The 23,372-nt window shown below is 40.8% G+C and overlaps 1 protein-coding gene and 1 long non-coding RNA gene across 4 annotated transcripts; one reads left to right on the top strand and one right to left on the bottom strand.

Annotated features, from left to right (window-relative positions):
• The first annotated feature begins 317 nt into the window (after positions 1-317).
• On the top strand, positions 318-4,954 carry LOC113322936 (hippocampus abundant transcript-like protein 1). 2 transcript variants are annotated; one of them, XM_026571132.1, is made up of 14 exons: positions 318-564; positions 1,083-1,194; positions 1,433-1,545; positions 1,636-1,758; positions 1,849-2,021; positions 2,200-2,275; positions 2,771-2,857; positions 3,306-3,386; positions 3,485-3,517; positions 3,648-3,701; positions 3,826-3,867; positions 4,105-4,183; positions 4,284-4,354; positions 4,441-4,954. In XM_026571132.1, the coding sequence occupies exons 1-14, from the start codon at positions 382-384 to the stop codon at positions 4,540-4,542; spliced, it is 1,329 nt and encodes a 442-aa protein (XP_026426917.1). In that variant the 5' UTR covers positions 318-381; the 3' UTR covers positions 4,543-4,954. The 2 variants fall into 2 exon arrangements, with proteins under 2 accessions (XP_026426917.1, XP_026426918.1); XM_026571133.1 differs by lacking the exon at positions 1,083-1,194 and having other exon boundaries at positions 436-564.
• A 401-nt stretch (positions 4,955-5,355) lies between these two features.
• On the bottom strand, positions 5,356-8,330 carry LOC113320229. 2 transcript variants are annotated; one of them, XR_003345974.1, is made up of 6 exons: positions 7,746-8,330; positions 7,350-7,452; positions 7,202-7,275; positions 6,788-6,927; positions 6,079-6,212; positions 5,356-5,699 (listed from the first exon to the last, which is right to left on the bottom strand). It is a non-coding gene; the product is annotated as an uncharacterized LOC113320229 (long non-coding RNA). The 2 variants fall into 2 exon arrangements; XR_003345975.1 differs by lacking the exon at positions 7,350-7,452.
• Between the last annotated feature and the right edge of the window lie 15,042 nt (positions 8,331-23,372).

Below are 23,372 nucleotides of genomic sequence, written 5' to 3'. Positions count from 1 at the left end.
TCCCACGCTAATTCTAATAGAGTTAGCTCCAAAGTGTGGCTAAACTTGCGTGACTTGAGATATGGTGATTTTCATGGCATCATTTGAAAATGCCAAAGTGGATTTATGAAGGAGACATTATGGCTAAGAAAGAAAATGGTCACGCTTCGAAAAAAAAAATTAGGAAAATATTGGCAATCCAAATCACACAGACCACACGTTCAAGCGTGTGTAGTAAGCGGATAACCTCACGTGAGAGTTCGTAAGGCACACGACCGCGCGCACTTGATTATTCTCTTTCTCAACTTGGATTTCGTATAAATTAGGTTCTTGTTTGTATCTTTGATTCCTAAGTTTTTACTTTCCATTTTCTCATCCAAAATTTATCCAGAATTTTTGAAAATGGAATTCTGTAAAAGTGTCAGAGAATTGAAACCGTTACTTCATTTACTAATCCCATTATGTGTTCACTGGATTGCTGAAGAAATGACTGTTTCTGTTCTTGTTGATGTTACTACAAAAGCTTTATGTCCTGGAAAATCAACATGTACGCAAGCTATTTACCTTACTGGAATTCAACAAACGGTATTACTCTTTTTCATTTCTTGATCCATTTTCTTGATTAGGAAACAGTGTTATCAAATTCTGGAATTTAATCATCTAAATTATTTTTCTAATCAGTTGTTGAGAGATTATGAAAGTCTAGATTTAAATAAACAAATAAATTATTTATTATTAATTTTGTTATGGCGCTGACAAGTTTCCAGCTCAAATAATACTACCAACTTTACCAGTTGCCACTTTTACTTTGAAAAGCGTCTGCTTACTATTAATTTTGTTTCTCTGTTATAATCCATGGATTTTTAGTTGAATTATTTGCCAATTTCGAAGAATTTCATACTTGATTGTTACGATGTAGTTGAAGGAATATTATTGTAATTGAATGTGTTTGGTTTTGTCTTGATCTGTTTGTATTCCTTAACAAGAATGGTAGTTGGCATTTGTTAGTTGACTAAACTTGCATACTTAAATATTTGTTTCCTTTGGATGATTGTGTTTAACTACATGGAGGTTTATGGGATTATATTGTTGGAATACTGTAGGTTGTGGGTATTTTCAAGATGGTTGTGCTTCCTATCCTAGGACAGATGGCAGATGATTATGGACGCAAACCATTGCTTATGCTTACTGTATCCACGACTATAATTCCCTTCGGTATGGTTTTCCTTAATGAGCCATCGCATTTGCTAATTAGAAACATTTCACTTCCAAATGGTCACATGGATAAGCCTTAGTTACAAGTAGTTAAAGAGGGCAAAACGACCAAAATCCCCCCATTCTATTGAATTTACAGTGGCAAAAGAAAATGTATACTGAATTGATTTTTAGTGTTATCATTGGATAAAAAGCCAGATATTTTAAATTCTAAGAAGTTTTGTATGAATATTTTCAGGTCTACTAGCTTGGGATGAGTCAAAGCCATTTGTTTATACTTACTATGTGCTTCGCACTATTTCATATATCATAAGTCAAGGAAGTATCTTCTGCATTGCTGTTGCTTATGCAGTAAGTATCTGTTCTCAATTGCTGATGAGTTTTACTGAATTCAAGTTGTTGATGATACGGGTGAAATAACAACTTACCTGCCTCTATCAGGCTGACGTCGTGGAGGATGGGAAGAGGGCTATAGCATTTGGATGGATTATGGGTCTTTTTTCTGCTTCACATGTTTTAGGGAACGTATTGGCACGCTTTCTTCCGGAAGTTCATATTTTTGAGGCATGTTTAGTCAAACTATTGCTTCTTTTGGTTATGAACACAAAGTCAGTCTCTTTTAAGTTAGTATAACTGACAAAGCTGTATGTACAGGTGTCTGTAGTTCTCCTGTTATTTGGCCCAATTTACATGTACCTGTTTCTTACCGAGACAGTTCAACCGGCTCCAAGGCAGGAACAACAGTCCCACTGCTTTGCTACAATTTCCAGAGTTATACAACAACGGTGTAAATCAATGACCGCAGCTGTTAATATCGTTACAAGAAGGTTGGTTTGCCTTGAATTTTGTAGTGTGGTTCCATAACTAACTAGTTTGTAGGCTTTGAACTAGAAGTAGAAAAGTTACAATGGTATGCATATGTAACTTTATCTGCGCACATCAGTTGCTTTAGAATTTGCTCATAAATACATGCTTTTTGCTAAATCACGGTATTTTAATGTACAGTGAGACACTCAGGCGCATTGCTCTAATTTCCTTTTTTTATGAGCTGGGAATGTCTGGCATCAGCAGTGTCTTACTGGTATACTCCCTTAAAGCTCACTGTAATGCATGCAGTTACTTGTGCTAAAGTTATTACAAATAGCATCCATGTATGAATTGCTTGAATTTTTCAACATAAGCTGGTGGGTGCAAATAACCTTTAACTTGAACTGATTTTTTATGGTTCTTCTTGTGAATACATTGTAGCATTTCTTTCTTTTTTTTGGTACTAAAGTTTGTCTTAAGTGGCACTTATGATCCAATGCTTTTGTCGCAAAGTATTAATCTTTGTTTCTCTTCTTTCTCATTCTCACTTTGAAATTGTTCTTTCTGCATGTTCTTGAAATGCATGCCATTAATTCCTTCAAGAATCTTTCCACGGAGAACGTGCGACCTTATTTAGCTTCACGTAAAAAAAAACACATGACTTCTGCTAGCTTCAGCTTACTTTATTCAATGGCATGACATGGTCATCTTTATGTAGTAGGAGTTTTATTCAATAATATATTAACATATTACATAACTTCCAATGCAGTACTATCTTAAGTCAGCCTTTGGTTTCAACAAGAATCAATTCTCCGAACTTCTGATGATGGTGGGAATCGGTTCCATTGTTTCACAGGTATATCTTCCTGTACTTCTGTTTTTCTATTTATTTGCTGGAGTTTCTGTTTGATCGGATAGGTAGGTATAAGTTAGTGAATACTGCTGAAGTTAATGGAAATAAATGAATAGTTCTAGCCTCCACGTTATGAAGAGTAATGTATCTATACTGTAGGCCAGAAGTGTCTAAAGAATCTAATGGAGCTTTGTATACCTTTCTTGTGTGATATATCCTTTGGATTCTTCATGAGCCACATCTTACTAAAATCCGTGCAGTTTCTTTAATGTGATGGTGCACGTTTTTTTGTTTAACCTGGTCCAGGCACGTTTATGTTAAGGCTATCTGTAGGTTTTGGCATCTCTCAGCACCTATTTCTATAATATGATGCAAATACTACTTTTACAAGACGCTGTGCATGGTTTTTTTACTCATGGTTTGAAACTGAGAATCTGGAATTTGCCTGTAGATTTTTGTGCTTCCAGTTGTGAACCCTTTGGTGGGAGAGAAAGTAATTTTGTGCATTTCAGTACTTGCTTCAATCCTTTATGTAAGTCTACTGAGAAGTTCTTTTAAGATGTTGTCGTCTAAAGTTCTTTTGATTTGGTTACTTTAAGTTGGATATCTTAAATTTCTTCTCCTATGCAGGCAATATTTTATGGGTTGGCATGGGCACCATGGGTATGTATTCTCCTGCAATCAGACACACTTGCTTAATGATTTTATGACTTCCTCTCACCATTCCTTAACTAGTATTATTTTGGAGATGAATTGTGACTTCCTTCAATTTTTAACATCCCCGCTGGTACAGGTGCCATATCTTGGTGCATCATTCGGTGTTATATACGTCCTTGTGAAACCAGCTGTAAGTATCTCATCTTGTAATCTCCATATTGTTACAGTTCCGTTCAATAACAATGTGAAACTGCATATACTATCAATCTTATCTATGTCTGTAATGATTTCTGTTTTTTGTTGATTTGTGATAGACTTATGCTGTTATTTCAAAGGCTTCAAGCTCGTCCAATCAGGTGTGTGGAAATTTCTACTTTTAACTCTTAGAAATATGTAATGGCATTTTACACTTGAAACAAACATGTGGCCATTTGATCAACAAAATGAATCCCTGCGCCCCGATTTCTTTGTATCTTAAAACATCTTTTTTTTTTAATTTTTTTTTTTGATTCTACCATATCCTTATAGTTTTACTGATCAGGAAACATTTTCAAAGAGGCTTACATACCCACTTCCTTTTTTTTCTCACACAGGGTAAAACACAAGGATTAATTGCTTCTGTACAATCAGTTGCAAGTTTGATATCACCACTTGCGATGAGTCCCTTGACTAGTAAGTTGAATTCCAATTGCTGTTTGTATGTTGGAAATAACTGCTTATTGAATGCAAAACGTCATATGGAGCTTATTTTGCCCACACTATAATTTTTCAGCATGGTTTCTATCAAGCAAAGCCCCCTTTGACTGCAAAGGTTTCAGTATCTTGCTTGCATCAATTTGTATGGTAAGCCTCTCTAACTCTCTCATCTCCACGTCCCCCCTCTCTTACTAATGAAACAAAGAACTAACTATAAGCTCCTCATGGTGCAGATGGTTTCGTTCTATCATGCCATGTTACTGAAACCGGAAGAGTCCTCAAAAAGCATCGAAGTAGACGATTTTGAAACCATTGAAGCCCCTCTCCTTGCATGATATAGTTCACTCCCACAGCTAGTACTATATATTGCAGGAACATAGGTCAACTTTAGGGGCGATCCTTCCGTGTACTCTAATTTAGAAGTCCACGGCTCATGGATTTACATTTCAAGGACTCCCAACAACCACAGCAAGTGTAGAAAGCCTCTATAGAATAGCGATTGATGATCATTCTGTGATTCAGGCATGAATTAATCAACTTTAAGTTGATCTTTAACATGTAACAGTGTTGTTCATATGAATTATGTATCTCTAGTGCCAAGTAGTTCCCTTGTCTTATATTGTTTGTGTCTATAGTGCCAAATAGTTTCATTTTTGTTATATTTTCTGTTTGTTTTTTTTTTGACGAAAAAAAGTTGATGATGTATTAACAGTACGATGTAAAGAATAGTTATTACAATGAGCAAAATTAATACACACTTACAGTTATACTAGTACAACGTTGCCACGGTTGAAGGGCCGACCGAAGAAGAATCTGAGGTTTGTTTGCGGCTACTTTCGTCCGTTTCAGAAAAATGATACTTTCGCCTTGTTTTAGAAAGAGTATACTTTTGCTCGGTTTCAGAAAAAATATCACTTTTTTTGAAACGGGACGAAAATATCACTTTTCCTGAAACAAAGTGAGTGTATCATTTTTTCTGAAACGGAATGTGAAAGTATCACTTTTCTAGAAACGGAAAATTAGTCGATCCATAAACCAAAATATGGTCGCATGATGTGTTATACATCCTTTGTGATGATTTGCGTAACGACTATGCATTCAATTTTTGAGAATTATGCCTAAAGTGGAAGTATCACTTTTCTTGAAACGGAGAGAGTACATCATTTTATTAGTTGCAACGAAAATCTAGGCATAATGAATATACATTTAATTTTGGGCTTTTTACAAATCTAGATTTGTTTCTTTTATGATTTACAAATCTAACCCTGTTTTTTTTTATTTCTTACGAAACCAGGTCTTATTTGACCAAAATTGGTGGATGGAAAGTAGCACCGTTAAGTGGACTTGAAACGATAGAATAGTCCTTTGAATTGTTAGTTTAAGACCGTGTCACTGATTTAACCCGGCTAAGTCAGCACGCATAGACTCTGTACACCTGGACTCGAATATGCCATGTAGACTATGTACACTTCACCATTTTTGACACGTGGCACTGCAACACAACAAGAAAAAAAATGGATTTGTGAGAGAAATGCGGAAGGATAACCAACTCATACCAACACCTGCTACGATTAAGACTTCCATTATGCAACAAAACCATACAGGGACACAAAAGTAAACTAATGATAGCACAAACAGAAAAGAGATGTGATAGAAGTTCTAATCCTTGAGCAAACTAAAAAAGGGAGAGTGAAACCTACTTCTTGATTACGAGTAAAAGTTCAAAATTATGCCGGAAGAAAAAAGTTTCTCAGGATACAAATACATTCTTTTATTCTGGACAACTATGATGGTATGAACGTGCATATGTACAGGGGATGAGCTAGCCCATGTCCCATTTAACACATACTGGAATGTTCTTTAGTTTTTACCTTTGTACGAGATAGACGCTGTACATGAACATTCAACTCATGCGGTTGCTATTCGGCCCAAGCTGCGACAGCCATATCACCTCTCTGATCAAAAGATGTTCCCTTCTTTACGGGCCAATCCATGCTTGTGAAGCCTGAAATAACAGTGATGAAAACAAGCTAAAGAGCAAAGATATACCATCTGGAAGGTGGTCAACACGTCCGCATATCATAAACAGAACTGTAAAGGGAATCATGGCCGAACTTGTATCCTCAATGAATTAGAGTAAATGTACTGAGATTTCTGCATTCAACTTGTTTGTACCAGTACAAATTGATTATCTTGTTTTAATGTTTTAAACATACCGCAACTGGTCTTACAATCGGGTCCAACAATGCAAATGTCGAGTAACTAAGAAACTTGCTGTTCTGATCTATCTTTAGAAATCCAGCCAAGTAGGCTTAAGCGAATGAAACTGTAGTACTTCAAGGTTAAAGGAAATTTGATTGACAGTTTAACCAAAACCAAGTATCTCCTCGAGATATTCTCAACTGAGATCACAAGGCTTACTGCTAAAATAATGAAATTAGGCAAGGACGTCGTACAATCTCAATCAATAAAACAACCACAAGGCAACGCCACCTAATCAAGATATACATCATACACGGTTTTTTAAAAACTAGATACTAGAGGAGCATCATGAATAACATCGAGAGTAACAATTCGTACCTTCACAGGATTAACACGGTGTTCCCTGTCATATTGTGTGCGCCTCTTGTCATCTATGAGCAACTCATAAGCAGCTTATATCTTTATGAATCGAGTTTCAGTTGTTTCACCTTCCTCAAGAGTTCCGCTACCATTATATACTTGTAAAAAATCAATCAACACAAATCAGTTCACATTTCAAGTAATCTTCTTTGTACAAATTCTTTCAAATCAGTACTACCACTCTTAGAATTCATGGAGCAAAAATGCAAAGGATGCCATTATTACGCAAAAACAAACTCATTGCCAAAATATAATAAACAGAACATGTTCGGTATATTGAGCAATCAATTAATGCATAGCAACGCTTAATATTAGAATTAAGCTACCAAAAAATACTACGAAACAATCACTAAAAAGAACATAATAACCAACCATCAGGATGATAAAATTTAGTGAGGTGTCTTTAAGCAAACTTTATCTTCTCTTCATTAGCATCCCTTTCTTATCTGCAAACAAACATCTAATAATTCATAAATCAAAAAAAAAAATTGGAGTTGGAATTTTCATTTAGTTTTGTTACCAAGTGTATCATAAGCAGATTTCTCCTCAATCCAATTAGAAGAAGTCCGAATCCCCCTAAAAATAGTTCTTCTTGAGCTCAATTGAAACCCTTTTTGATTAATCTTCAAAGAAGAAGAAGAAGAAGAAGAAGTAAATGGATTGGAAGAAACCATGGAAAAAGATCTGTAATTATCAATAGGTTTCTGGGAAGTAGAAGAAACCCCTAATAATTTTGATTGTTCTTTGAAACAACAAATAGAAATGGAAGAAGAAATTACTATGTGTGGTGATAAATCGTTCTTTGAAGATTAATCATTTTTATTTGGGAGTGTTTCTCTTTTCCCCCAAATTCTACCAGAAACATCTCAGAATCCAAAATTAAATTCACATGCAACAATCATATCTAAAATAATACCTGGTTTGAAGAAAACTGACAAACCAAAAATCACTAGTCTTTTAAGTGGAGAATCTTCACACTATCAATCAAATTCTTCCATTATTCATTCACTCAGAATCAACAGGAAACCCTCTTAAACTCAATTTCTTCACATCAGTTTGTTGCTTCAAACCCCCATCAAACAATCTCTTCCTTGGCAGTAACACCCATGGCAGTAACAGCTCCAACATCGCTGCAAAACCCTAATCCGATCCTATATTCCTTCTTTGATCTCTCAACCCTTGAGTCTCTTAAGCGATTCCCGACCACAGCAACAGATTTAAAACCCATCTCCATCAGAAACACATTTGATTTTGCTGCCTAATCTTAAGCCAACTCAACCTCATTCTTAAATTCGTCAAAATCCCTCTCAAGCTCTACCAATTCATCGATCTAAAAACATCTGCAGCTGACTGAAACTGGGAAAAAATTGGGGACGAAATGGTTTTCTTCTCGATATAATTTTGTACTGGAATCATGGACGTTGGAAATCATCAAGATGTCCAGATATTAGATAGACCTGCAAAAGCCTATAAACATGTGACGTTATTTCCTACACACACGTACGGGAAGGGCATAACTGTGATCCCAGCCTATCGGGGATATATCATTTAAAGAGATATTGATGATATTGACTGAACAACGTATTTGGATGGAATCCGTTCAATAGCTTAAATTTGTAAGAAATAAAAAAAGAAGTCTAGATTTGAAAACGAGATGTAGAACAGGCCTATTTTTGTATATAATCCTTTAATTTTCTAAAATTGTGTCCTAAATGATAAATATTTCTGAATTTTTCGTAAAACTCTAAATTTGATATTGTTATTTGTACTCGTTGCATTAATTTTTTATAATCTTTCCAGCGAAATAAAATTCGTAAAATTCCAAGGCACGGATTTTTAAATATGTTATATTAAAATTTGTTTTCCAATTATACCCCTAAAAAATAGGGTACATAAGAAGTTATAGTAATTGGACTAAAAGGGAGGGACAGTTTTTTCTAGTGAAAAAACGACCACCAAAAATTTGGTTACACCAAATCCAATTTTTATTGTGTCACTTGATCACTTACAATTTACAAAAAATGGCCATATAAAATACTCCCTCGCTTCGCTCGGTCGGCCTAATTACTGTTGTTAAAGAACACCTAATGTATTTGGTGCACAGTTGCCATGGGTGCAGATGGTACGGTTTCTTTTTTGGCTAAACCGAGGGTGGGGCCAGTACATAGCCGATTTTTCGGTTCAAAATCGTTACATTTACTTACCTTGTTCGGTTCGGTTTTAAATCGATACTTGTCAACTCAATTCGGCCCACGTCTAATTTCGGGTTTTAATCGGTGGTAGTTTTGTAAAAAAGATTTTTAGCATATTATGATAGTTTTGTAATTAAAACACCTGTTTAACACGTCCGAACTAAATTTTTCTTCCTTAAATTTCCCTGTAATTTTTTTCTTACACTCTTCCATTTTTCCTCCATACACGACACATCCATAATTCCATTTACATACATATTATATAACCAATTGTTTTAAACTTAAATTAACTTCTTAACAAGAAAAGATTCATAGCCATAAATCTTTTTCAAACTTCAAAGTTCAACATAAAAAAAGTAGAAAACACGTAACAATACTTGGACTTACATAAGTTTGCAAAAAGAAATGATTTCAACTAACTTCAAGGATTAAAGACCTTGGCACTGACATAAGACTTAATAACCCTGTCAAGAGCCCCCAAGAGATAAATTCTATGTCAGTCTTTATTTTAACAACTTTTAATTTCTGAGTACTAAAGAAAATAAAAAAGAAGAAAAAAGATTATTACCTTCCTCAATGTTAAATGGTTATCATCTGGTACATAATCACATGGAAGATCTGAAAAGGAGAGGGTACAAAGTACAACACCAATTTTTTCGGTCGACAACCTATAAAGACAAAGCCTAATATAAGTGCAACTAGACCGACTTAATGATCCTTAAACAATATGTATATAGAATTTATATCTCGTTCTCTTCACAATCAGAAAGTCAAGACAACAAAGTCCGACAACCTGATTATATAGAAGCGTTCTTGGACAATCTCAAAACTTAATATCCACAATTAAGATAGGAAAAAATACAAGACACCAGAAGTTTCATTAACGAGTAAAACTGCATCTGCAGAAAAACCTTGTGACCTCGTCCAGATTCGAAAAATGAACTGTATTAAGTCGCTACAGAAACTAGCTTACTATCATACTTTAGAATGGAATGTTGTTGAGACTGAATTCACCCTCCAAGCAATTCAGTTGCAGTCGTGCTCCTTACGTCTCTTGAACCTCGCAAGGCTCTACGCGATTGATTCCTTAGATGATATCCTTTACAGCCTAATAGTTGCTTCAGCCTATGAGAATACTTTTGATACCAATCTGCTTCTAACATATAAGCCTATTTGATTTCCTTTTAGGTCAATAGATCAAGGCTTGGAAATCTGTTTGCAATAGAAAAAGCTAGAAAACCCCACAAATACCGGTTTGCTATTAGTGAATATCAAATACTGGTTTTAGAAAACCATTTTCTACATAGATTCTAATCTTGCTTTACCCTCGTACTAAATTTAAATGATTAAGTTGGAAGTAGCAAAAGCTAAAATAGAGACTGTTGATCCGTTAAGAAGTAGAACAGTGTAATGAAGGCTATACAAAAAGAAACTTAAGTAGATGAGCCTCCGACCTCTCTCTTTCTATCTCTCTAAGTATCTTTCTATGTCCTTGCAGAAAAATTGATGTCACCATCCCTTAGCACATATATATGTCAGTATCATTACACTCACAAGGTCTTTTACTCAAGTCGTAATTGTATTACAGAAAAATCGATGATGTGTTTTGTTTTATGGAAATCCTAAGTATGTGGTATGAGACATATGCTTAGGGGATCCAAATCGATATTTTCGGTAGAGTTGTGGACTCTTTTTGGAATCCTCGGTATGCAGTACGAGATGTATGTTTAGAAGTATGACATATTGAAGAAACCTTGTGTGATTTCTGAGCTTCATGGTATGGGACATTGTTAGTACCTGAAAATTACTTCCAGGTAAAACAAATGCACCGCTATTGCACTTTCTGTTTAGGTTCGAAAATCAAAATCGAACAGGACAAGCCTAAACCACGATAGCATTCGTTCCCTCCTGCTTCGATCACGATGGAAAGGAAGATGAGTTGATCTTAGGGGAGGGAAGCATAAAAGTTTGAGAAATTGGCAATGGTATTGAATTCTGTGTATTGGGTATTAAAAACTATGAAGTATAGAGAGCTTTTAGGTATAAGAGCTTGTTTTGTTTTTCGAATAGGCTAAGTGACATGTTTATATTAGTTTAGGAAACGTAGTGCCAATCTCGTGAGTAGTGGAGGTAGTGAGGTTGTGGATAGATGGAGAATATAGGATCATGTGAGATAAACTAGGGAAGTTTCTGGAAACTCCTTTTCTCACGAATCCATGCTCTCTCTCTCTTTAACCGTTTGCAACCGTCACCAAACGCTGCATGTTTCCGTAGACCACCATACCAATACCCCACGAAGAATCCCCTCGTGTGATGTATTTTGATGTTTCTTAGGAGCTTTTGATGAATCATAAATCTCATCTTACTTTGGATAAATCGTGTCCATTGATATACCATATGTTCAGGGCGCAACCGTGATTTTTTGTGGCATAAGCTAGCATGGCTGAAAATGGCGCGTGACTACGTGCTATGGCCCTGGCCTAAGTTGTCAAGGCCTAGAATGTCGCACAACTACGTGCCATGGCCTTGCCCTAAGCTGCCAAGGCCGAGAATATCAGACTGCTACGTGCCATGGCCTTGGCCTAAGCTACCAAGTCCGAGAATGTCGCGCAGATACGTGACATGGCCGGGAATGGCGCGCAATGATGGTGCACGATGGTGTGCACAATGATCGCGCGGCTACGTGCCATGGCCTTGGCCTAAGATGCCAAGGCCGAAAATGTCTCACGGCTATGTGCCATGGCTGTTAATGGTGCGCGATGGTGTGTGCAATGATCGTGCGGTTACGTGCCATGGCCTTGCCCTAAGCTGCCAAGGCCGAAAATGTCGCACGGCTACGTGCCATGGCCAAGAATGGAGAGCAATGATAGTGCGCAATGATGGTGCGCGATCGTGTGCGCAATGATCACGTGTGATCATGCCATGGCCTTGGCCAAAGCTTCCAAGGCCGGAAATAATGTGCGGTTTATGCTGTAGTGCAATGATGGGTATGCTACAAACCATATTTTGCCAAATTGTGTTAGCCAATGCTATGGATTTGACCGCCTGCTTTGGGATGATTCCAACTAGGCCATTAATTCATTCTTGTCTTAGTAGTAGTATTATGAGCTATGACAACTGTATTGTGGCTTTGGCTATGTCTTGCCAAGATGTCATAGGGTATGCAGTATACGCTATGGGCTTTGCTATACTTATCTAGTGCGCCACAATTATTATGACAGCTAGTTGCAAAAAAAATTGAACATGACTTACTTGTGCGCAGAATCTTCAGATGCACATGATTTTCTTCAGATCCAGATCCGTCATGTCGCGTAATTCATATAACATTCAGTGTGGCTTTGATGGTTTGTTGGAGAGCCTCGGTAGTAATATGGTTATAGGCGTTCTTTCATTTTCCATTAAAATATTTGGCGCGGACGTGGCCTCGCATATTTGGTAGGCTTCTAAAAGGTCCTAAAAATTATCCCCGGCCAAAAACTTGGTGGGCCCGGAGATATGTATAAAATTAAGCGCAGAAAAACGCGGGCCTACAGTAATACCGCAAGTGCACGGTCGTCGGTTGTAGCTCGTGCAAGTACGGGTCGATCCACAGAGACTGGGTGTGTTTGAAGTGTTCTAGCTATTTTGGGTTCTAAATTTGCTATTGTTGGGCTTTGGGTACCAATGGATTTTGGTAACCAATGGGTTATGATTGTGCTTTGGGCCTTTGAGTTTGTTTGTAATGATGAGAACTGTTTTGGGCCTTTGAATGATTTTGAAATGGATTGAACTGAGCTTGGGCTCAGAAATGTGGACTATGGGCTTTAGGTCTTAAACCTTGTTTTGGGCTTTTGGGCTCAATGGGATTGAGCTAACAGTGGACTGTGGTCTTTTGATTAGACCTGGGCTTTGGTTTGTAAAGGGCCAATGGTTAAAAACCCAGGCTTTGGACTTATGGGCTTCTGAGGCTTTTGGGCTCAATGCAGCAGCAACAGCAGTGGAAGGAAAAGGCAACAGGAGAGTTGCAGGGCAGATGGGTTGCAGCAGCAGCTGCACAAGCAGTGCACAGCAGCACAAGGCCAAGAAGACAGCAGCACAAGCAAGGAAGAAAAGCAATGCAGCAGTGCAAGGCAAGTGAGAAAGAAAAGATGGCAGTGAAAAAAACAGTGAAGACAATAGAGAAAACAAGCAGAGAACAATGCAAGAACTAAACAAAGCAAATACTAGACAGCAAAGAAAGATGACAAAACAAACCAAGGCCTAAGGCCAAGGGCAGGGATGTGGAGAAGCTAACAGAGCAAAGCTAAGGCATTCTTCTAGAGTGGGAAGAGAACTAGCTTGCTCATTGTCACTAGTGAGCACTAGTTTCTCCCAATGCTCAATCAAATCAGTGCAACCTAAGCATACAAAAATGGAATGGCAAGATAATCAGCTTGCTATGAGCACTGATTTCTTCCATTACTCAATCAATTCAGTGCTTCAAAGGTTTCTAGCCTAGCATTCCATCAAACTAACAGCAGTGAACTAAACATTAACATTACACAAACATCAACAGGAACATCAAGCATTAACAGTGAACAACATTAACCTAACATGATAAACTAACACTAACAGGGACTAAAACAGTGAAAGATTAAATCATTAACAAAACATGAAACAACACACACATTGAAATTAAACATCAAAACAGGAAATTATCATACAAAAATTAAATATTAGTATCAAAACAGAATTAAAAATAAGAACATTAAATTATAAAAACCCTAAAATTGAACAGTTAAAATAAAGATTGGAATTAAACTAAAAATTGAAATTAAACCTAATTGGTAACTTGGCTAGTCCAAGAACAAGTTTTAACAGTGGCAACAACATCCATATTTATAGTTTACAACAAACCCTAAATTTTCGAAACCCTAAATTGAAATTAGGGTTTTCTCAAATTCCCAAAATTACTCACTGATTTCGTTGTCCCCTCTGCGATTAAGCTCATACCCATGCTTTATCTTCTTCTTCTGCTCCTGTCTCTTCAAGTTTTGTCCCCTCTTTCGATTGTGTAACCCTAGCTTCTCACTGTTCTAGCTTGTAGCACCTAGTTTGATGCTAAAAACGAGACAAGGGAGAAACTTGGGATGGGGTGGTGATGTACGGTGTGGTGTGGTGGCTGTTGCGACAAGGAAGAGAGGCAGGAGCTCGAGTTGCAGAGCTCTGCAACTGTCGGGTGAAGGAAAAGGAAAAGAAAGAGAAGGGAAGAGGAAGAATGAGGTTGGTTCGATAGTTTTAGGGTATGGGATGTTCTGGTGTGAGGCGGGTCCATCAAGAGGTGATGTTTCGTGAGATGGACCGTGGGATGTGAAGCTGGTAGGTGGATCGGATGGTTCCTCCTGAAGAGGCTGTTAGCGACCGTCAGATTTTTTTGATACAACGAAGTTAACGGCTCTAGATGGGCTTAGGTGTTGTAGTGTAAGGCGGAGATATCAAACTTTGATGAACAGCAAGGGAGCAACCGTTGGATTCAACTACCATCTAATCTGAAGGCTTGGAATTTCAGCGCTGTGGTGCTTGGCAGAGACTTCAGATTTTGATGCTCTATGAAGGAGCGACAATCGGATGCTTCTGAGAACTGATCTGATGGCTGAGAACGGAGGCGTTTTTGTGTGTAGAAAATGAGGTTGTGCGCACCATTCTTCGCGGCTTCCTTGCGTGATTTCTCCCGGCTTTTCACTACTTTTCCGCTCTTTTCCGCTCCGCAAGTCATCCAGACTTTATTTATTACCTAAAAATGCAAAATTAAGTAAGAAAAATATTTATTCTTGAAAACAATGAAAATACAGAATATGGGATAAAATGTAGAATTAATGCACAAAAGATGAGTAAATGCCAACAAAAAGGGATAAAATATATACACTATTTGGCACTCATCAATATTATAGCCCCTGCATCTTTCAAATCTTTCACGGTGATGATGTTGAAACCTGCTCCAGTGTCGATTAGTATTTTCTCGAACTCAAATCGCTCGATACAGGCGGTGGTAAAAATCCCTGACCGAGATTTTCCTCGTTTTTGTCGATTGCGACCCCTAAGATAGGTGATTTAATAAAAGCAACGCAGTCGATGGATGTAGAGATATCCTTGCGCTATCTTGATTTGGCGTTGGTGCTAAGTCTTGGGTGGTTGTCGAGGCAGACATGGAACGTTTGGTTCAAGCATCTTGTTGAAGTGTAACTTCTCTCTTGGATATTTTATTAATAGTGATACCAACCGAGAGTTGGTCTGAATAGTGTTCTTCGATCAGACACTTATTCTCACGTGCGTCTCCATGATCATATTCTATGGAATGCCGCTTCGTACTTTCTAATAATGCTGAAGCAGTGGTGGCCGATCGATTGGCCGCTTCGTGAAATTCCGAAAAAGTTTGAAAGCGTAAATTTTCGAGTAAGGCTCGATAGACAGGGATCATATCGTTAATACATGACTCTACCAATTGTCATTGAGTCACGTTCGGGTCTTGAAAATCCAAGGCTTTTATTCTCAACCTCTTGATGTAGTCGTTTGGATGCTCGTTGTTGCGCTGAAACATCCTTCCCAAGTCTGAAACCGTGGTTTGTTCAAAAATGAAAAAATACTTTCGATAAAACACGCTCACCGGTGAGTGACTTGGAGATACTAGTGGGAGCAAGATTGTCGTACCCGGTGTAAGATCTCCCAGTGATTGACTTGGAAAATTCCTTGAGCCGCAGCACTTGGGGGTATTCATGCACTCCCAGAGCTTCTAGAAATCGAGAGATACGTTCACGGGCATTACATGTTCCATCATAAAGAGAAAAGTTAGGTGATGCATATCCTCTTGTCATAGGGGATCTCTGGATATCCAGTGCGTAAGACGGCTGATGGTGGTGGAATAATGATGACTCCTTTTTTCCATGATTCTGCAGGAGTCTCTCCAAATCTTGTCGATTAATGAAATTTGGCTGTCGAATGTTTTCTATTGAATTACCACGGATACCATCCTCACGAGTTTGCTCCCTTGAGTTGCCGACTCCAATGGCAGATCCATGGACGTTCTGGGCTTGCTCTTCTTGAATCTCGCATTTCTCCGGAGTTAACTGTGCTGTTAAAGTTCTGAGGAGGGTAAGAACTTCCATCTGAATAGTAGACATTTCCGCTGGTGTCTTGGCCAGGTCCTCTTGTCTCTGCATCAGGTCCACTATGCTTGGGGGTGCTTCTCCAATTCTGGTGCTTTCAGTGTTGACAGGATTTTCTACGCCGCCGGTGGGGGAAGTAGTGTTATTCTCTGGAGTGATATTTTGAGAAGTATTTTCGGGATCTGGACCATTGAGGTTGCTGGAATTTGAATCAACCCTTGTACCGGATCTAAGCTATACCATGTTTTCAAGAGGTTGAAGAACTGATTTTCAAATGGTTGAAGAATCTAATTTTATGACCGAGGGGTTGATCTCCCACTGTGGTCGCCAATTATTAGTACCTGAAAATTACTTACAGGTAAAACAAATGCACCTCTTTGGTACTTTCTGTTTAGGTTCGAAAATCAAAATCGAACATGATAAGCCTAAACCACGATATCAACCGTTCTGTCCTGCTTCGGTCACGATGGAGAGGAAGATTGGTTGATCTTAGGGGAGGGAAGCAGAAAAATTTGAAAAATTGAAAATGGTATTGAATTGTGTGTGTTGGGTTTTTAAAACTATGAAAAATACAGAGCTTTTAGGTATGAAAGCTTGTTCTGTTTTCTGAATAGGCTAAGTGGCCTATTTATATTAGTTTAGAATACGCAACGCCAATCTCGTGAGTAGTGGAGGTAGTGAGGTTGTGGAGAGACGGAGAATATGACATCATGTGAGATAAACTAGGGAAGTTTATAGAAATTCCTTTTCTCACGAACCCATGCTCTCTCTGTTACCATTTGCAACCATTACCACTACTCCAAATTTTCACATGGGGTGTTGCCATGCCACATGTTGTCGTAGACAAACATACCAATACCCGATGAAGAATCCCCCATGTGATGTATTTTGATGTTTCTTAGGTGATGAATCGTAGATCTCATCTTACCTTGGATAAATCGTGGCCACCGATATGCCACATGTTTAGGGCACAACCGTGCTTTGTTGTGGCATAAGCTATCATGGCCGAAAATGGCGCACGACTACGTGCTATGGCCTTTGCCTAAGCTGGCAAGGCCAAGAATGTCGCACAACTACGTGTCATGGCCTTGGCCTAAGCTGTTAAGGCCGAGAATGTCGCACGGCTACGTGCCATGGGCTTGAACTAAGCTATCAAGGCCGAGAATGTCGCATGGCTACGTGCCATGGTCGGGAATGGCACGCAATGATGGTGCTCGACGGTGTGAATGACTATCGCGTGGTTACGTGCCATGGCTTTGGCCTAAGCTGCTAAGGACGAAAATATTGCGCGACTACGTGCCATGGCCGACAATGGCGCGCAATGATGGTGTGGGGTGGTGTGCACAACGGTCGGGCGGTTACGTGTCATGGACTTGGCCTAAGCTACCAAGGACGAAAATGTCTCACGACTACGTGCCATGGCCTGGAATTGCGCGCAATGATTGCGCGCGATGGTGTGCGCAATGATCGCGTGGGATCATGACATGACCTTGGCCATAGCTGCCAAGGATGTAAATAGTGCGCGGCTTATGTTGTAGAGAAATGGTGGGTATGCTACAGACGATATTTTTCCAAATTGTGTTAGTCAATGCTATGGATTTGACCGACTGCTTTGGGATGATTCCGACTAGGCCATTAATCCATTCTTGTCTTTGTTGTAGCATTGTGAGCTATGACAATTGTATTGTGGCCTTGGCTATGTCTAGCCAAGATGTCATAGGGTATGCAGTATATGCTATGGGATTGTTTGTTCTTAGCCAATATGCCGCAATTATTAGACCATCAATCATGATTTGATCATAATATGGCTATGAGCTAGGGTTTGAATTCATGGCAGTATAACAAACCTAGATTTAAAGTTTTAATGCTATTTCGACATAAATTGGAATACGATAATGCCGCTATAATATGTTCAAGGAACTTAGCCGTGGGAATTTGCGACTTGAGACGATATTGATATGACTATGTATTAAATATGATGCCCTCAGTAGCATATTTATTTAAGAATGATGTTAAATCCTATTCTGAATACAATTATGCCATTCATACGGCGTAAAAGGTGTATGTATTGGCGCACATGAAATAACAAGGTTTCTTCTGGGGAAAGCCCTGGATTTTGGCATGCATATACCTATTAAAAATAGCTTTAGGACTACTGAGTCCGTCACTACAAGAAACTTAACCTATTGCAGCACCCAATGGTTATGGCATATACCCCTACTAGTGCCGCGATAACCTATTGTTTGAAGGTGAAAACAATTTTTGCCGATTTTGGTAATTTCGAGTGTGTGGGTGAGAAACGAGTCTAAACCCTAAATAATGTATTGCAAGGGAGTACTTTGATTCGAGAGATCAATCTGTACAAATCCGGCCTAAACCAAGAAATGGTCGTTCCAGACTTGCTTCGGTCACAAAGTGAAGGAGAAGGGTTGGTCTAGGGAGGGAAGCGAAGAGAGTGTTGAGACCAGAATAGTTGATTCGGGAAGAGTAGTTGTTTGACGACTTGTATCAGAAAGTGGAAAGCTAACGGATGAGAAACATAACAAGTGATTTCTGAGTGTTGTATTCTCGTGACCAAAAACTTGTGTTTGGTGGAAATAGGTGAGACCTATTTATACAAGTCGCAATAAATGTACCCTGGTCTCGTAAGAAGTGGAAACGGTTGAGTAAATGGAAGAAAGCGGTAATGGGTAACGCCTGGAATTGATGTTTCCATAATGAAGGAAACGTTTCACCATTACTCCTTGTATTTACTAACCGCCTCACTCTTATGACACTTTCTTGTAACGGGCGTAGTGTACGCCGCACGCTGTAAGCCGCCAGACCAATACCCCGATGAGCATCCCCCAGTTTATGACATGTTTTGATGTCTCGAGTGTTTTCGTGGAAAACGTGTAGCATGTTTCTATTGTTTGTAAAGTTAATATTGAGAGGCTTGCCGGTTCGGTGGTGACCTTCGGCGGCCGAGATTTTGCATCTTGAGAGGAAGGTTAGCCGTTGATTGTGGTTACCTTCCGTTGGCAGCCAGTGGCGTGGTCACGGTGCTGGCATGGCTTGTGCATGCTCTTGGCGTGGCTAATTAGGGTTTGGTGTCGTGACCAAATAACTGGCATAGCTAAGTATGTGACGTGGCCAAAGAGTTGGCAGTGTTTCCAAAGGTTGCCACAAGTCGTTTGGTGGCAAGTTTGTATGGCTGAGATCTGCATCTCAGGAGGAAGGATAGCCGTTGATTGTTGCAACATTCCGTTTGGCAGCCACCGGCATGGAGGCATGGCCGGCATGGCTTTGGCATGGCCAGATTAGGGCTTTGGCACTGTGGCCAAGAGTTTGCACCATATACAAGAGATTTCAACAAGTCGTTTGGTGGCAAGTTTGTCATCTCAAGAGGAAGGATAGTCATTGATTGTTGCAACCTTCCGTTTGGAAGCCAGAGGCATGGAGGCATGTCTAGCATGGCTTTGGCGTGGCCAAATTAGGGATTTGGCATCGTGGCCAAATTAGGTTTTTTCCACCGTAGCCAAGAGATTGCCACAAGTCGTTTGCTGGAAAGCTTGTGCGGCTGAGATATGCATTTCAGGAGGAAGGGTAGTCGTTGATTGTTGCAACCCTTCGTTTGGCAGCCAGCGACATGGAGGCATGGCCGACATGGCTTTGGCGTGGTTTAGGTGCGACCAAGCTAGGATTTTGGCATAGTTTTAGGCGCGGCCAAAATTAGGGTTTTGGCATAGTTTAGGCGCAGCCAAAATTAGGGCTTGGCATTAGGCCAAAAGTTGCCACGCGTTTGGTGGCGAACTTGGATGACTGAGATTTTCATCTCAGAAGGAAGAGTGGTCGCTGATTGTTTCAACCCTTCGTTTGGAAGCCAGCGGCATGGAGGCATGGCCGACATGGCTTTGACGTAGTTTAGGCACGACCAAGCTAGGATTTTGGCATTGTTTTAAGCACGACCAAAACTAGGGTTTTGGCATAGTTTAGGCGCGTCCAAAATTAGGGCTTGGCATTGAGCCAAAAGTTGCCACGCGTTTGGTGGCGAACTTGGACGGCTGAGATTTGCATCTCAGAAGGAAGGGTGGCCGTTGATTGTTGCAACCCTTCGTTTGGAAACCACCGGCATGGAGGCATGGCCGACATGGCTTTGGTGTAGAGGTGTGTCTGGAATGGCATTTCATTGGCACTATGGTGCGGCTGTCATGGTTGGTATGCCTTTGGCGCGGGATGTGGCTGGCATGGCATGCTATTGGCACGATGGTGCGGCTGGCATGGTTGGCATGCCTTCGCCGCGGAGATGTGGCTGGCATGGAATGCCATTGGCACGGTGGTGCGGCTGGCATGCCTTTGGCGCGGAGATGTGGCTAGCATGGTTGGCATGCCTTTGGCACGGAGATGTGGCTGGCATGGCATGCCATTGGCACGGTGGTGCAGCTGGCATGGTTGGCATGCCTTTGGCACGGAGATGTGGCTGGCATGGCATGCCATTGGCACGGTGGTGCGGCTGGCATGGTTGGCATGCCTTTTGCACGGAGATGTGGCTGGCATGGCATTCCATTGGCACGGTGGTGCGGCTGGTATGGTTGGCATGCCTTTGGCGTAGAGTTGTGGCTGGCATGGCATGACATTGGCACGGTGGTGCGGCTGGCATGGTTGGCATGCCTTTGGCGCGGAGATGTGGCTGGCATGGCATGACATTGGCACGGTGGTGCAGCTGGCATGGATGGCATGCCTTTGGCGTGAATATATGGATATTAGGGTTTAGCATGTCGAAACCCTAGTTTAAAATATGTGGCACGCGTGATTGTCACGTTTGGATAGCATGCGTGGTTGGCATGTGTAGAAATGATGCCAGGCAGTACCGAGGGCTCTGCCGTGGGCATGACATTTACATAAGAAAAGGCACCCCGGTAATTTTACGCAGACATGTTGAATGGTTCAATAAATGTGCTAGTGGCGACATCATTACTCAAGTGTGAGGTCACTGTTTGACTAAGGTTTTACGATTTTAACCTAAGCTAAAAACCACCATCAACATTAAGTCCCCTGCTTAGCTCGAATAAGGGCCTTGTTGCAAGGTAAGCATGAGATGGTGACATACGAGGACAATATCGAAACGGAAAGTCATGAAGAGATGGTCAGGAAGATCCGACTAACCTTTTTATGTAGGTAAAGAGAATCCACAACTCTTACGTTGGCGGCTTTGCGTAAATTCAGCTCGTCCATGGTATGTTGGCATCAGTGCTGCGTCTTTGGCTACTGTTCGACAGAGGCGCCATTGCAATTTGGTCCGTGAGACGGTGCTCTGGTTATCCATAGAAAGGTGAACAGTGCTGCTGGCTAGGGCGCGGAGTGGAAGAGATGGTCGCTGGCTGGGACGCAGGCAGTTGGCATCATCTTGGCTTGGAGCCGGTGGAATCGTGCAGCTTGGAATGGAACCGCTGGAAGTGTGGGGCTTGGAATGGAGCCGCTGGCGCTGGATACTGTCTTCGGTTCGAGGAATGGTGGAAACTGGTTTCGAAAATTCGGCTACCAAACGGTGGTGATGGCGCTGGAACTTCGGCTACCAAACGGTGGTGACGGCGCCTGGCAAGTTTGTCTAAATTAGGGTTTGGCATGCCGAAACCCTAATTAGCGCATCTTACTAAAATCGTTGTATAATTCTTGTACGAACTCGGATTTTGACGGTCCGCCCTCCATTTCGGTCGGAAAAGAATTTCCTACCTCCCCTCAAAAGAATATTTAGGTTTCGAGCCCATTTAGGAGGTGACAACAGTCCGACAGTAAAACTTAGGGAGAATTCAGGAGGGATATTGCGGGCCCGTGGAACGATGGCAACTGGCTTCAGTTACGTGGAAGGATAACGACTGGCTTCAGTTCGTGGAAGGGTGACGACTGTCTTCAGCCTTGTGGAAGGGTGACGACTGGCTTCAGTTTCGTGGAATGGTGGATACTGGCTTCAGTTTCGTGGAATGGTGGAGACTGGTTTCAGTTCCGTGGAAGGATGACGACTGGATTCAGTTCCGTGGAAGGATGACGAATGGCTTCAGTTCCGTGGAATGATATCATCTTTGTCTAAATTAGGTTTGTCATGTCGAAACCCTAATTAGCTCCTCTTACTAGAATCGTTGTAGAATTCTCGTACAAACTCGGATTTTGGCGGTCCTCCCCTCCATTTCGATCGGAAAAAAATTTCCTACCTCCCCACTCGGGAATATTTAGGTTTCGATCCTGTTTAGGAGGTGATAACAGTCCGACAGTAAAACTCAGGGAGAATTCAGAAGGGATGTTGCGGGCCCGTGGAACGATGGCAACTTGTTTCAGTTCTGTGGAAGGATAACGACTGGCTTCAGTTCCATAGAAGGGTGACGACTGGCTTCAGTTCCGTGGAATGGTGGGGACTGGCTTCAGTTCCGTGGAAGGATGACGACTGGCTTCAGTTCCATGGAAGGGTGACGAATGGCTTCAGTTCCGTGAAATGGTGGAGACTGGCTTCAGTTCCGCGGAAGGATGACGACTGGATTCAATTCCGTGGAAGGGTGACGACTGTCTTCAGTTCCGTGGAATGGTGGAGACTGGCTTCAGTTCCGTGGAAGGGCGACGACCGGCTTCAGTTCTGTGGAATGGTGGAGACTGGTTTTAGTTCCGTGGAAGGATGACGACTGGATTCAGTTCCGTGGAAGGGTGATGACTGGCTTCAGTTTCGTGAAATGATGTCAGCTTTGTCTAAATTAGGGTTTGTCATGTCGAAATCCTAATTAGCGCCCCTTACTAGAATCATTGTAGGATTCTCGTACAAACTCGGATTTTGAGGGTCCGCCCCTCCATTTCGATCGGAAAAGAATTTCCTACCTCCCCAATCGGGAATATTTAGATTTCGAGCCCGTTTAGGAGGTGAAAACAGTCCGACAGTAAAATTCAGGAAGAATTCAAGAGGGATGTTGCGGGCCCGAGGTGGCATAGTTGCGCCTAGTCATCTATTCCCGTTCACGGAGCAAGAAAGAATCTTTATTCTGTTCAAACTCTAGAAACTCAGTCCGCATGAAAAGAGGTATCGACCCTCTTCTGTTTTCGGTTGCTCGTTTGGATCCGTGCTTTCATCTGCAGTGTCTCTCCAGTGGATTCCAAAATTCACCAAACTCCATTGCATTCTTGGGATGGATGGATGAAATATATGCTCGACAAAAATCATGTCAGGGCTAACCTTGGAGATTGTGGTTGCGTTGTTGGTCCATTCTTGAC

The sequence above is a fragment of the Papaver somniferum genome, chromosome 11, assembly GCF_003573695.1.
Source record: "Papaver somniferum cultivar HN1 chromosome 11, ASM357369v1, whole genome shotgun sequence".
NCBI lineage: Eukaryota > Viridiplantae > Streptophyta > Magnoliopsida > Ranunculales > Papaveraceae > Papaver > Papaver somniferum.
Note: the sequence above shows the minus strand (reverse complement) of the source record. Positions and strands in the feature narration are given on the sequence as shown.

Excerpts from the sequence above, each read along its gene's own strand:
- LOC113322936 (XM_026571132.1), top strand. The coding sequence starts at position 382 with ATGGAATTCTGTAAAAGTGTCAGAGAATTGAAACCGTTACTTCATTTA. Across the intron at positions 1,546-1,635 it reads GCATTGCTGTTGCTTATGCA|GCTGACGTCGTGGAGGATGG; the intron begins GTAAGTATCTGT and ends TGCCTCTATCAG. Across the intron at positions 1,759-1,848 it reads CGGAAGTTCATATTTTTGAG|GTGTCTGTAGTTCTCCTGTT; the intron begins GCATGTTTAGTC and ends CTGTATGTACAG.